Genomic DNA, 16,293 nt, shown 5'->3' on the forward strand with positions numbered 1-16,293 from the left:
TCACAAACTGTAAACCACTGCATGATTTGTAGAAACAGATATTACTGTTGGATTAAAAGTATAAGTTTTATCTTTTGGGTGCTACAACTGCACAATTTTTTTTTTACAGAATTTAAGTGTAAAAATATGTATTAAATGTTACAGAATGAACCCACCTAGGGTGGAAAAAGTAATAATGTATGCAAATAAAATTTTAGAGATGCTAGTTTAGCATCAATCAGTACATAAATACACATAAAACTTCAGCTGTTACCATCTGCCGTGAGAACCCCACCCATCAGCTTGCTCTCTGCTCTCCCCTGCAGCCACCCGGTGCATGTGAAGGAGGAGCCCACTGAGGTGGAGGAGGACAGTCGGCCAGTCTCCCTCCTGGCTGGCGTCACACACAGCCTGCCATTGCCGAGCGACGAGCGCGACTTGGAGGAGGATCTTCCCACAGAGGAGCTGGAGTAGGACAGATCCGAGCAAGACCAGAGGGACGGGACTTTTTTGAGATCATTCCCCGAGCCCTCTCGCCAGTGTGAAGAGGAAAAGATAGCAACAGTACGCAGAGAGAAAAAAGAGAATGTTTTTTTTGTTGTTGTTTTTAATAAAATTCAAGCAACTAAGGACGACATTGAGAAACTCCAAACAGGGTTAGATGACCTTCGTTACTTTCAGACGCAAAAACAAGACTGTGGAGCACTGCTTTACCTCCATGTGTTGCTTGGCCAACACTTGGCTCAGAGGTGTAACACCACTTAATGCATACACACTCACACAAACACGCACACACACACACACACAGACACACACACACACACACATACACACACACACACACACACACACACACTCATTCACTTGTCGAACCATGTCTCGTCATCCTCCCTGGAAAAGTCACCCTCTGTGTAGAGACCCCTAGAGGCGTGGACACACATTCTCCCACCACCCTACGTACACTCTCCTCTCTGTCGTCTCGGGCTGCCTGCGAGCCGTTTTATCTCCACGTCAGTCGAGAAGACACGCAGATGTGTGTGTTAGAAAGAACACAACACACACACACACACAGGATCATGTGTATATAGATCTGGAGCAGTCACCAGAGGCTGTGCAGTATACCTCTCCTTCTTCCCCTTCTTTGAGTCAATCACTTGCTTTTTCATTTTCTTTCGTTCGATTAAAATGAAACTGTTGGACTTCGAGACGAGGAGGAAGGAAGAGTGCTTTCAAAGATTACCTCCAACAGTGCTCCAGCTCCTCTGCAGAGCGGGCTCCTGTCGACCCCGTCGGGGCGGTGTGGCCCTGGTCCCTGCCCAAACTTCTGCCAGCAGCAAGACGCTTGAGTGAGAGGCATCTTTTAAAACTCTCTGCTTCTAAGTGGAACAAAAGAAGACATTTTCCCACCTTATCTACATCCCTTCCCATTTCCCCCCAGAAGACTGCAGGAATAGGACCATTTGGTGCTGCCCTTCTTCTTCTCTCCTCTGTCTGCAGATGGAGCGATGAGCATGGAACACTTTTGAGAAAAAGAAGAAAAAGAGGGGAAGCAGTGAGAAACAATGGAGGAAGCGTCTACAGAAATATTGTGACTAAAAAAAAAGAAAACTGTCTGATTATGGAATATAACAAGAAAAAAATGTGTGGTAGCTTTTGTCATTTCCTTTTTTTTATTTGATGTTATTATCATTGTTTATTTTTTTGAGGATCAATATTTCCAAGGTGGCGTTCCGTTTTGACGTACCTTTTCTAAGGATGCTGTTTTTGTTTTTGTATTGTAAGTTGTTTGATTTACTCTGGTTGTTCACACCATTCCAAATGAGTATTGGCAAAAAGAAAAAGAAAAAAATTAATAATAACAACAAAAAGCGCAGTATTGTCCCGACTTACCCGAACCCCACTCCTGCCCCTCTTCCCTTTCTGTCCCAAGTGTAGCAGGCAAGAAATTTGGAAATAGCACTTAAAGTTGCCATTATCCAGACAGATTATTTAACAGCTAAATCTTTTTTCTTTACATTCTCTCTCATTCACTTGTTTTTGGTTGTGTATTTAGTTGAGAAATATCCGTAATGCTTTAAAAAAATATATATATTATTACTGCAGTCAGAGAATACCTCATCCCACAAAGGTTCTGCCTGGAACTGTGTCCAAATTGATAGAGAAATAAGGGGGAATTCTTTCCGTGGGACACCAAATGTGGCAACTCTGCTCAGCTTCGACTCAAAGCTCTATGGTTATAATAGTTACTGTGTAGAAGCTATCTGCAATTCACTGTGTGAATTTGTGTTAAAGGAATAGCACGTGAGATTTATTTCCTTGTTTTCCATGAGCATAAAAGCATTACTTTTCTCTACAGTGCCATACCAAATTTAACATTTATTTTAATCTATTATCTGCTTATTCCCGTTTTATTTTTGTTACAGGTAACCAAAGAAATATGTAGAAAACCAAAAACCCTGTAGTTTATTTTGCCCTTTATGTTTCTTTTTTTTATTCTTAAAGAACTGGCCAAAAGACAACAAACCAGGAGTTTGAATTCTTATTATTGTATTCATATAATTATTGTGTTAAAGTTATACATGACTTACAGTGCTGACCATTCCAAAAACCAAAGTGTGTAAAAGCAAACTAGAATTTGGAGTCGGTTACAAATGACTCATATTAGGTATGAGGCCAAAAGCTAGTATTAACAAACCTCGCACAGTTCCTCTGAAAAACAAAAGAAAGAGAAAAGAAAAAAAGCACTTAGAAGTGAAATCCTGTCTCTCCCACACTCAGGCTCAGCTGTGTTCCAAACACAATCTTAGGACTGACCCATTACAGAATGAGCAGACCTAAAAATGAGGCACTCATGAGGCATTTGAACACAACATTTATGTATCTTTACTAACTAAAACGTTGACAAAAAGAGCTGAAATGAAAACATTTGGATCTTTTGAAACACGTGGCGATACAAGGTACTTTTTTGGACGCTATTGTAATGAACATTTTGATTTTTAAATCTAGAAAAAAAAGCTCTTTAAACAGATTTAAACACATTCCCTCTCGATCTGTATGTAGCCTTACAGAACCAGGAAGTGTCTATAATGTGCTTAAAAAAGAAGTCACATCTTTGGACAGGGAGGAGTTATTCCAAATAATAATAATACAGCAAAGAGGGAAAAGCTAAACACAATGAAAATATACCAATGTAAGAGGAAAACAACCAAGGGACATCATGTAATTTAAAGTTGGGTTCATGTTTTCATACTTTTTGTCGAACTATCTCTTGCACTTCAGACAGTTTTTCTTATTTAATGAAAGAACCTTTCCGATGACTTTGTGTTCAAACAGGACTGTTTCCTGTCACATTAGAGACTGATTTCTTACAAAGTACAAAGTGGCAGACAGACATTTTGAAACGAGATGAAAACCAAAAATAACGCTACCTCCTTTTCAAAACAGTTCAACACATAGCCAATGGGAGACTGAACTCTCTGAAATATTTTTTCTCCATTCTTCCTCAATGATAATAATTAATGCCAAAATTGTTGTTACACTTACTGTATGACTGATGGGAAAAAAAAAATAGCTATTTGGTGATCTGGACTCCCTAACACACATCTGCTTGAGCCCAAAAACAGAGACGTTTCACTTTCACCATAGAATTAAAAATGACTACCTCTCCTTAAACCACATCTAAAGCACTCTCTGCGTCTCCAAATGTGTTGTGAAGTGCTCGCTATATATGAACAGTTTTCTATCAGCTGTGTAAAACTGACCATATTCCTGCACCCGATTAGCATTGAGTTGTGTGAACAGCCTCTCAACTGTGTGCTTTGACTGTATGTGTGCATATTCATGATCAGGCTCAGCTCTCAGCCAATGAGAAGTCGGTCATTAGCGGCTGTGTGTTGTTGCAGGGAGCTGGTTGTTGGAGGTAGTGATGGCTCGGCTATATCAGTACCACAACACACACTTAACACACACACATACAGGGGTGTAACAGAAGCGTAGAAGCAGGGCTATGGGTTAGTGCAAACAGTGGCTCTGACCATCCAGATATCCAAAGACCCACAACACAGCAGCACCCCCCCTTCACCGAAACACTCACAGAGACGTTGAGAGGACTAACACACTTAATGAAACTCATCACTACTACTAGTAATATCCAAACCAAGAGGAACTGCTGCATACAGTACATAGATGAGCTCTGACTTGTGCTTTAAGGTACACCTGTAAACAAAGCTGTTTTATAAAGATGTAGATTGTTCACAGGTCACCATGTAACACTTCTGTTCTTTCTCCAGCTTGGCATAACATGATGTATTCTTGTATATTAATGCTTGGCTTATCTCTCCAGGGCATTCTTTCCCATTTTGTCCTTTGATTTTCTCTTCTCGTTTTGGGGTTTCTTTTATTTCTGCACCTGTTTAGCTATTGTAAAGCTTTCAGCTCTGATTCCTATACTGTACTGCTAATGCTGAAGTATATGTATTTATCATATTAAGTGCTGCAGGTATCTTGGTTTAATAGTTTTTTTTTTTGTTCGTTTGTTTCCATTTTTTTCAGTTCTTCATAAAACGTCTGGGACGCTGATTTTTTAAGTGTATTATCTCTAAAAAAATGAAAAGAATTAAAGTTAGATCAGTGGTTTAGGTAACACCTGTTTGTATATTTATCTTAGCTAGGTCTATTTTGATACTTTTTTGTCTCTGTACTGCATTTATGCATTTTTAAGGAAAGAAAAAAAACAACAAATGGAAAACAAACTAAAAAGTTACTTCATTATGTATTGATACCTCAGAAGGACTTTTTCTCAAAGACAGGACCAAAACCTCTGAAAAGAAAAAGAGAAAGAGGAAAAAAAAATGTAAGAATATGTAGCCCCTCTCTTGCTTTAAAAATGCGGAGCTTCAGAAAGGTATTGCTGTTGGTCCTTTCAGGTGCCAATGTGTCCCTGCTCCCTCTGACCCCTCCCTCTGACCCCTGACCCCTGTCATTCCTGTGCTGAACTCCGACCCGCAGAGCTGTCAATCATCTGCAGGTGCCATGGGGGTGTCACTGAGTCAAACACCTGGCAGGTGGTGACCAGCCACAAACCTCATCTCCCAGTCCCACAGAGGCAGATCAAAGACTGACACTGTTGCATTTTTGATACTCCTCCTCTTGCGTAGTCTCAATACCAAAATGTGGAATGGCTCTCAGAGATGCAGCTCATCCTCTGACTACCAAAGGCATTGCGAGCAAACATTGCTTAGTCCAAACTCCTGAACTGTAACCAAACTGTAACCAAACCAATGCCACAACCTTAACCAAACAAAAACCAAGCTACTTCCAAAACTCTCCATCAACTTCACTGATCACCTTTACTGATAGCTGTTATCTCTCATACATCCATGGCGTTGTAGGAGCAACCTACATCCCATTGGCAGGTGACTGACTCAAAGGACGCAGGGAGCTCAAATCCTGATGTGTGATTGGACAGTTCTGAGGTGTCACGTGAGGGGGGAAGGGACTCTCAAAGTGGAGCATTGCCTGACGGTATTATTAAGTAGACAGCCAGAATACGATGGAACTACCACTTCAGCTCTCCTCTGGTTAAACCTTAGGAATGTGTGTACATTTTCAGCAGTGACTCTCTGTATTGTTTCTTAGTTCAGTTTACCTGTTTACCTCTCTTTATCCTTTGGTTTTTGTTATGTTTCTTGTTATTTGAAAGTGTGACCCGAGGAAGAGGCGGGAACAGGGACTGGGTGGTGGCTTTAGACAGACAGTGGAGCCCAGCCCTCTGACCCTCCACTCCGGGTAGCCATGTAATGCCAGTCACTGCCCTTTCCTTCATGCTGTATAAAAACACACACATATATCTGTGTATTTGTAACCTGAATCTTCTTGTGTCTGTCCATGCAGACAATAAAAAAACTGTACAGTAGGTCTAGTTGCATGTAATCTGTACTAATTATTGACAATGGCATTATAAAATGCAATAAAATACTTATTACACTGTCCTTTGCTGTGTCCTTGTTTCTTCTTCAGTGCAACTAAATATAGATTTTCACAAACATCCATCCATGTATTCATTATCTATACATCGCTTAATCCTCATTAGGGTCACAGGGGGACTAACGCCTATCCCAGCTGACTTAAGGCGAAGGCAGAAGATGCCCTGGACAGATCACCAGTCTATCACAGGGCTACACAGAGAGACAAACAATCACACTCACATTCACACCCACAAACAATTCAGAGTTACCAATTAACCTCAACATGTTTTTGGATTGTGGGAGGAAGTCGGAGTATCCACTGTGGCGGATCTTCCGTGGGGCACGGTGGGGGCAGTGGCCCCCCCTGTGATCTGATTGGCCACCCCGTGTGCGCCCCTCCAAAATTTTCGTTGGAAATTTACATTACTGATACTCCGATTTCCGATGCTCCTGAACCCAACTTCGTTGTCCGACTACACTTGAATGCACCAATGACTTTAGTTTGATCTTTTGATTGTATTTCGTTTGGATTTGAAGAAGCTTAAAGACGTTTCCTGATGCCGGAGGAGAAGAGGAGCAGCTTTGTACCTTTGCGGTAAGAAGACTATGGCCGTTTCTCAGTACATAACTGTCCGTACTTGCGTTCTCACGTACTCGTGAAACGTCATCATCGAGACTGCATCGGACCAGAAGAGTGCGCATAGATATGTATGAATCAGTAGATAGATATATATCTGTAGCTGCAGCTCCCAGTGGACAGAACGATTTTATAAGAGGAAGACGGACACAGTCACACAGAAAAAAATTAGATCTCACACTGAAACGGAGCTACAGCTCTGTGTCTTGGACAGGATATATTTTCAAAGCGACATGTGTGACAGTAATAATCCGTGCCAGAGCAGACCTCATTAGCACTTCCGCTAGGTCGGCTAACTTCTGGTCGCTCCATGGATGTTGTTTTCAGTAATGTAGCCAGAATATGGATTAATTTTTCATTTGGGCTTGACAAAGATCGGAACAAAAATATTCAGAGCAAGTGGAGCACCTAGCTAACGCTTATTACAGTTTGATTTGCATTTTTGAAGTCGTAATTTTTTTGTAAACTTAATCACGGCTTTTATTTTATCAGAGAACCCTGGAAACATTGTTTATCCATAATTCCTCTAACTTGACTGAACGTGGGCTGCAGTTCCCGTTATTTAAACATCAATATGATGTATAAATGCAGATGGACTTCATATATTTCACGATGCAGACATTTTTATTGATGTCCAGTAGATTTTATAGACATAAACATATTTGATAGAAATATCAGAAATGGATTTCTGTTTCCTCATAATAATTGAGTTAATGCCATTAAATGTTCATCTGTGATTCATCGTTAGTGTGAAACTTTTACTTTACACCTATATATTTTTTAAAAATGTAGATCATTTTAAGGTAAGACATTAAAGGATGGGTTTCTTCGGTAAATGAATTTAAAGTTTAATTGACTGAAATCAAAAACATGCCATATGATGAAATAATGTAAAGTAGGCCGTATACTTGACCACACTTTATCATCTATTTTTTGCCGTTTTCCAGGTTTTTTTTTAACTCGAGTCTCGATTCGACCGTTTTTCGCAGGAGGTTGGACTTCAGCCTTTGTGCTGGAGGGTTGAACCCTCAGTTCCAAGACTTTCCAAAGCCTCCAGACCTCCCGAGCCCTCAGGACCTGAGCTTTCACACAGTCTCAGGGCTGAAATTTTCAAAGTCCCACAGTAGATCTCTGTTAGATTTAAAGCTGCTGTCCGGAGTTTGAATCGCAGCGTCTCCCAAAACGCTGTTGGTCCCACCCTCCGTCCCTCTGATTTCGCCCCTTTATTTGTGCACGCGCGCAGTACATGAGAGAAGTGCCCGGAGTGCTGCAGCATCTCGCCTGTTTTGCTGTTTTCCCCTCTTCTACATTTAGTACATTTAGTAAATAATAAAGGAATTACGTTAGAATACTGTATTGAGTCTAACTTGTCCTAATACCAAAATAACATGAATCTGCTAGGACGAACGAGTAAAGTTTCAATATGTGATTACACTCGTGTATCCCTCTCAATGACGTTGTTTATCAAACTTAGTGCATTTACGCGTGTATATGTGTTACATTGTTTATTTATTTATATCTAGAGTTCAGAATTGCATGACTCCTCTGACGAAGAGTATGTCCCAGACGCCCCAACATCTTCCTCCAGAGGTCGGGCATCTAAACGAAGCCGTCAGGCGGGCTATGGAGGGCCGTGGTCGGGGAGCGAGGCGAGCACCCCGACCACGGCATCTAAACGAAGCCGTCAGGCGGGCTATGGAGGCCGTGGTCGGGGAGCGACGCGAGCACCCCGAGCCAAAAAACGTCCTGCAGTCTCTTGGCCTGACAAGCCGTGGGATTGGTAACTTTTCTGGAAGTTGCTGAGCCCTGATGCTCTCTCCTCCACAAGCAAAACAAATGTGCGCGCGGTTGCGTAGTGCGTAGCTCGCCCACCTCTGCATGGGCTTGCTTGCTGTGCGCGTAACCGTTGATTGACAGCATGACAAAGCTGAAGCTCGAACTTGATTGGTCGGCAGCAACCGGCGCTTTTTGGAATAACATGGGGGTCTATGAGAGGAAGGCGGAGCTCAGGAATAAATTTTCATATCGCGTTATTCTAACTTTATATTATAGTATCGAACTAGACTAACACATTTAAGCTTTGTTAAAAAATGATACATAGATTGAAAACAAACGGAAACTCCGGACAGCAGCTTTAACTTTCAGATAGTCCGAGGATTGAAATCCTAAAAGTTCTTGAGTACTCCTCTGTTAGTTTGAACTTTCTGGTTAACAGAAGCCTTAAAATTTGTGACCATGAGTCTTGATTTCACATTTAGGCAATCCCCTTGAGTTCTTCTCAGACCTTCACCTGTGGGTTCTTTAGAAATCCTGAACAAACTTTGATTCTCTTCACTGAACAGTAAAGTTTGTGAAGATCAGAAGGTAACATTAGTTGGATCGATGCCTTCAACTACTAGTAGACTTTATCTGGAAAGCAGTTTTATGAAATGAGTTCTTAGTAAATCTGTCCACAATCAAACCAAGAGTATAGAAAGAGGACATATTTGAAGAAACAACTTGATGTATCCATTTCAGACTAGAAAACGCTTTAAGACCTTTATCTGTTTTTGCTCTTTTTGATCGTTTTATTGTCTCTTCTGTTTAATTAGCTTTATTCTCTTTAGGATTTAATTTTCTAATGAAACACTTAATTTTTTAATTAAATGTTTTGTCTTTTTAAAGTTTTAATAATCTAATTAAATGTTTTTTAATGTTTAATATTCTTCTTGTTTAACTGTTTTTTAAATGTTTATCTAAAATATTTCATGTTTAATGTTTATTTTTGTCTCAAAAATATTAAATTTCTGAATTACATGTTTTGTATCTTCTGTTTAATTATCTAATTAAATATTTTGTCTGTTTAATATAATTTTATTGTATCTAATGCTCTAATTATATTTTTAAAAGTTTTATTGTATTAAATGTTTATTTTCTTTGTTTTAATTTCTTCTTTAATGTAGTTTATTTCTTTAATGTTTTTTCTGTCAAGATTTTAACCCCAACCTTATAAATGAAACAAACCCTTAAATCAAAATGAAAATACTTCTGTTGTCACAATCATGAGTTAGTCTGTTATTCAGTTTATCAATTCAACTTTATTTGTTTCACACCTTTCACACAGATGACAAAACTAAACAAGCAAAGAGAATAAACAATGCTAAAACTATGAATAAAACTCAAAACTCTTTTATTAAAAAAAAGACTTAACATGATAAAATATGTTGTGTCCAGGGAATGGAGGGAGTTTATTGAAGTCTTCTTGGGCTCACATAGTAGATCATTTAAAAATAGAAACTTGATATTCAGTCTAAGGAAACTAGAAACTGCAGAGCAATAGAAGAACCAGCAATATCTCCTGTTTTCTCCTTTAATGAGTAGACTCTTCTGTTGCTTTCAGACCAAAGAACTACAGACTCTTCACAACCTGCTCAGACTCTTGGTACAGGACCTCACCACACGGGTCAAGAAGGTTTCCTTCTCATTTCTACTCTGAAACTCACCTTCTCCTGCTCAAACTGCTGAAAAATGTTTCTGCTGCTTTAAACTCTGGTCTCCAGAACTTCCTAAAAACTCTCAAAGTCTCTTCTGCTGCAGGGTGCTTTGTAGAACTGTTCCAGAAAACCTCACTAAACCACATGGAGGGGCCTCAAGATAGTCATCCAAATAAAACCGTACAAAAACCAAACCAGCACAACCCAAACGCTAAAATCTCCTGCAGTCTACCAGAGAAGCTCTTTAAACAGAGAATCAGGACAGGAACTCTTACCTTCTGGACAACCAACAATGGTTCACAAACAAAAATACAGAATGAGTCTGACCAAAAACCTCTAAAGACTCACTACAGCCAAGATAAAGACACAACTCAGCTGCACCAAATCCACTAATCACTGCACAAATTAGCACCATGTGCTAACTGAGGCTAAAGAACAAAATTTACCAAGACAAATGTCCAGTACAAAGCCCTAAAACATACCAAGAAACACATTAAAGATGATTTTACTGCTGGAAGCTGCAAGCCAACGCCTAAAGAACAAACTAAAGCAACGGAGCAGAACCCGGTTCAGTGAAGAGAAGCAGTAGCCTAGCCCTGCTAGACCCATGTTCTGAAGACACAAGGGTCTAGGCACGCTGGACAGGGAGGGAGGCGGGATAAAAGGTTGTCTTTCAAATCACTCTGCAGCAATTGGGTAGGTATACAACCAATCAGCTCAACGAATAGGCTCCTAGAGCGCCGGAAATCAGAGGATACGGTAGTTTGGTGAAGCCTTATTTATACAGTCAATGGGTGAAGCTCAAATATATTACAGACATGTTAACAGAAAGATTATTCAGAGTCGGTGCTAATGGAGCTCAACAACTGTTGTCGTTTTTGTTGTCGACCCTGGCAGAGAATTAAATTCGTTGCCGTGGGTTGTCTCGCACGGCTAGGCTAGGTGTTTCCGGTTGTTTCTGTCAGAATCGTCGCACCTCTGTCGTCACTTCGTTACGCCCGCCTTCTGACTCTACACTTCATGGTGATTCGTCCGGCCAGTTTTAGGAGAATCCAGCCTTGAGCCTTATGGAGGGTAACTAGACCCACCCTGGCAGAGAATTAAATTCGTTGCCGTGGGTTGTCTAGCGCGGCTAGGTTAGAGAAGCAGAGGAAATGTTTGACTGCAGACACAAAGCAGGAAGACACTGAGCTGCTCAGGTGTTCCTGATAACACCAAGCAGCCACCTGGACAGCCAATAGGAACACAGCTTACTGGAAGTCCAGAGGGCTGGGTTACTGAAGGAAATTTAGTTTAAAGTTGAAGCAGAAAGTGAACCAAGAAAGTTGAAAACCACCTTCTGGTACCTGAAATCTCTGAGTTTTCACACAAAGAATGCCTGAACATGTCAAACTGGTTCAATAGTACAGTGGTTCTCAAATGGGGTACGAGTACCGCTGGGGCTACTTGAAGGTATTCCAGGGGGTACGTGAGATTTTTAAAAAAACATTAAAAACTAGCAACAATTCAAAACTCCTTCATAAAATGTATTTATTCAGTAAATCTTCGACAAAATACGAATGAAAGTTCATAAACTGAATTTCATATCAAGTAGGCCATTCCATTTTATTACCATAAACCCAATTTATGTGACATTTTTGAGGAAAGAGTTTATTTTTTAAATTTCTGTTGAACCACGGTTCAAAAGAAATGTCTGATTTTCACTGGTTAATTTTCAGAGATTTTTTTTTTTTTACTTTTTTCAGACTCAAATTATTTCTGACCATTGTGGTTTTTTCTTTCATTAACCAAGGGGTACCAATAATTTTGTCCACGTGTGTAAGAGGACTGATATAAAGAGCATTGATATAAAATTTAATATATCAGAAACTGATGACGTAGTGCTGTACTTTATGTCTGTCTGATGAAATAATGTAAAGTAGGCTGTGAAAAACACTAAAAAAACAGTTATCTTTGGAAAAAAAATCATCATGAATTTTGTCCAAAAAAAACGCCATAGTATTTAAACTATATCGAAAAAAATGTGATTTTTTTAACATGTCCTAAAAACATGCCATATGATGAAATAATGTAAAGTAGGCCGTGAAAAACACTAAAACACAGATTGTTGTTGTTCACTGTGTATTGGGTAGTACCCTTTTTGATTTAGACTGATTAGCATAGAGAATCCTAGAATGTTTATAGTACAGCTGAGAACTAGTTGTTAAAAGTACAGAATATTACTTCTTATTTTAGGTGTGATAATTGTCAATAAACATTCTAAGAAGTGGAAATTGACAGGGTTGTATATAATGCTGTTCTTGTACAATATTTGTCACTTAATTGCCCTCAGGATACTGTTGTTGAGCTTACTAGTTTTACATAACAGGCAGATGCTGCAGCTAATGATGTTTTAATTCACATAAACAAGGAAACAAGTCCATCATAATTTGAATGTTAATAGTCCAAAATGAAAAGGTCATATACAGCTTTCCTATTGGGTTAAAGAGACAAAAAACAAAACATGAAAAATACTTCGTAAAAGCAAGAGGTCGGTAGCAGCGTTCATGTTTTCTTACAACTTTTCGGTCGCACCCTCAAAATATCTATTGTACCCCCCTGTGCTCCCCCCTCCACTAAAATTAATCTGGATCCACCCCTGAGTATTCAGAGAAAACCCACACATGCACAGGGAGAAAATACAAACTCAGTGCAGAAAGATCCTAGGCCCAGGCCCAGATGCAAACCGGGGATCTTCTAGCTGCAAGGCGACAGTTTTAACCACTGAGTTGCCATGCAGCCCTTACACAAACATATAAAATGAAAAAACCCCAATGACAATGAATATTTTTTTTCAAAATAAAGCATCTTCTACATTAAAAAATTAACTTCCTCAGTTATCTTGAAATACTAACAGTGTAAGTCAAGCTCATTGTGAAAAATACTCATCCATACTGAATATAACTTGTACCTAAATACAACAGCCATACAACAAACATCTAGTATGTAAATTGAGACTATGTCGCTGCAATTGTTGCTTATCTTTGTCTTTTCAACACAAACACACAAACGTAAACTGAGATGGCAGTGGTGCACTTGCAGAAAATATGCAGTATCAAGTGAAGCCGCTTCAATTTTCACTGTGACCTCTGGCAGACTACTTGTCATGTAAATGTTCTACTCCTGACTGCTATAATTAAGGGAGACCAATAAAGGCAGCTAATGTTAACAATGAGGCTTATTGTTTTTGGAAAATTGAGCAAATGATCTTTTATTGCACAGGTTAAGCTACAGCATAAATGCTTATGCTTCTCAAAAAAACAGTGCTGCACCAAATGTGTTTTTTTTAAATCATGTTCAGCTGAAACATATGAATTTGAAAAGATTCGTGATACCTGGTCATTTGCAGTTATCAGCTTTAGTAGCTGCGGTCTCGAATTCTTTACACACATATATATATAAAGAATTTAAGAAAATTCCACTCCTTCCGTATAAGAATGCATTCTATTAACATGTCCTATAATCACTAATGAATAAATCGACAAAATACTACACAACTGTAGCCACAGTCACACCACACAATTGCTGCTGCTGCTACTCAATACAAATCTCCTCCAGTTGGACGTTCATCCTGCTTTGGCCCTGCAGGCCTCCAGAGAGGTCAGCATGTGTTGTGATACAGAGAGTGGCCACCAGGAGGAGTAAACAAACCAGACAACACAAGCAGCATTTCACAAACACAAACCCAGCCACACAAACACTGCTAGGATCCACTGACACCGTCTGACCAACAGGGTGGGCCAGAGAGTGCAGAACAAATAAGAACACTAAGTGAACTATGTGAACTGAAGTGATGGAGGGAATGGCATGAATACAGGTGGTTGAACAACCATTCGGCTCTGGGGAACAGTTGTGGTACTGCAGAGATACTCAATTGTTTCAATTGTCCAGGGTCCACTTATGCAAAATGGCAAGAGGTCACGACAATATTTATTATGTGAAATTAATAATCTTCACAAAGCCCATAACTCATCTCTCTTTGAAATTATTTATTTTCAGATTAACTGAATAACAGCCAAGGGGCATCATTGTACATTTACCATACAAACAATCAAAAGAAATCTCAGTGTGAATCAATTTATTTTGATTGTGAATTATAAAGTGATTTGTGGGCCAGCCGTCAGGCCGCAGGCCATAAGTTGAGTATTACTGCAAATAAAAAAATTGTCTTCTGTGACCTATCTGTACTTTCACATTACCCACCTTCTCCTTTTTCCCTTCTCTCTCTTCACCTGTGTCTGCCTCCTCTGCAGGTTTGCCATATGCCCTAAAGCTTATCTTTAAACCTCAAATCTGCATCATGGATGTGTTGCCACAGGGAGAAAAAATGGAAACTGGCTGGATATTTTTTGGAAAGTTGAGACTTTGTTTAATCTTGTGCTTTTAGCAAACCTCTCCAAGGAAACTCACTCCTGACGCCTAAATCCCTGTGACATTTGGTTTTGGGAGAGACCCCATCTTAAGCCTGTTATACGCCCACAGATGCACAAGCACACACGCGCGCACACACACACACACACACACACACACACACACACACACACACACACACACACACACACACACACACACACACAAATAGACAGTCATATGATGCACACATCCACACATCCTGAATACTAAGCAGAAACGTAGCACCATATACTCGTACAAGGTGAGCCAGGGTGCAGAGCAACACACAAAGGGGTTATTCTTGGCGTGGTACAGTAGTGGTTGGCCCAAATCTGAGTCTGAGCCTCTGAATATATTTCTTAATGCTCATCTGGACTGAGTAAGCATTAGGTGTGCGCATATGAGCATGCATCATACACTTGTTTGAGTGTCTGGAGCTGGATTTGTATGCTTATGCATCTACTTGTCTGTTCATGTGCATGGACTTGAAATCAATATGCAAGTGTGTGTTATTGGGTGCAGGGGTGGGTGTGAAGAGCTGCTAGTCCCAACAGCATGGAGAGCACTGAGGTCCAGGCAGACCCTGTGAGTCACAAAATAAATTTACTGAGAGCCATGCTGACATCTCTCTCCCTCTCTCCTCAGTTCACTCACTCTGTCTTCCTCCCTCTCCCTTCTTCCCTTCCGTGTCTGTGGCTGAAGCAGTGGGCCATCCTCCAAACAGTGTACTGACTCACTGAAAACAACACAACATGCTGTGTATCTGCTGCTGCTGCATGCATCCATATGGATCAGCTTATTCACGCTAATGGGCTTAGACTCTCTTCTCTTTGTCTCTATTAAAATCTAAGCCAGAGGTTTTCTATTTTTTGCTGCATCCAAGTAAACACCCGAGCTGTGATGTGCTTTTACTCTGTGTTTGGCTATGCATTCACCATCATTATGCTAACAACATTAATCTGAAGGAAAAGAGGCTTGAAATTTATTTCAGACCACTTTTGACAAGACAAAAAAATATATAGTATGTACTCACATCATCTTAACATGATGCACATTAACATGTAATCTGTGGACTGATAATAGTCAAAGTAGATGCAAGTCATTTATAAATGCTCTTTCTCAAAGGCTCTACTACTTTATTACTTTGTATTCTACAGACCTCACAACTGTGTAAAAATAACATTGATGACTGTACATGTAACCATTTTCTCTTCTAAATATTTGTTAATTTGTTAATTTCTCATTTGTTTTGATCTTATTGTATTAATATTAAACAGAGAAACACAGTTACATGGTATTGTCTCTGTTTTCACAATGTTGTGGTAAAACACAGACATGATCAGACAGCACTGACAAACAAATCAATAAATATTTATTTGTTTACTTATTACATGGGATGTGGTGAAGAAATTAATCATAAAAGAAGTTGTTTTAGTTTTCTTAATGGAAAGGGAAAGGTATGCTATTCTATCTTTTATAGAAACCTAAAAAATGTTTTGGTTTTGTTAGGCCTCTGTTCAACCTCTTTGGGTCTAATGATCCAAGTATCCGTCACTGTCTGCAACAGACATCTGAAACACATTCTCTGTTCAAATCAGGAAGTCATTATACATACCAAGGTGTTTAAAAGAGGTCGAATTTCTTTTGCTTTGCCTGATCCATGGGACTCCAAACAAAACATCAGGGTTACATGTTTAGTCTGTAAAAAGTATTGCTGTCTGAAAAACAGTCCAAAATTAAACATATTCAATTTATAATGATATAAAACCAGAAAAGTAGCAAATTATCACTGCTGAGACATCACAAA

The 16,293-nt window shown here is 39.6% G+C and overlaps 1 protein-coding gene across 3 annotated transcripts in view; it reads left to right on the top strand.

Annotated features, from left to right (window-relative positions):
• Window positions 1–5,969, top strand: part of foxp4 (forkhead box P4) — a 95,128-nt gene extending 89,159 nt beyond the window's left edge. For all 3 annotated transcript variants that reach the window (XM_051948314.1, XM_022197306.2, XM_051948313.1), the window contains one exon: window positions 306–5,969. In XM_051948314.1, the coding sequence (XP_051804274.1) occupies window positions 306–453 (148 nt within the window). In that variant the 3' untranslated portion in view covers window positions 454–5,969. The remainder of the gene's footprint in view (window positions 1–305) is intronic.
• Window positions 5,970–16,293: the final 10,324 nt, after the last annotated feature.

The sequence above is a fragment of the Acanthochromis polyacanthus genome, chromosome 5 (genome assembly GCF_021347895.1).
Source record: "Acanthochromis polyacanthus isolate Apoly-LR-REF ecotype Palm Island chromosome 5, KAUST_Apoly_ChrSc, whole genome shotgun sequence".
Lineage (NCBI taxonomy): Eukaryota > Metazoa > Chordata > Actinopteri > Pomacentridae > Acanthochromis > Acanthochromis polyacanthus.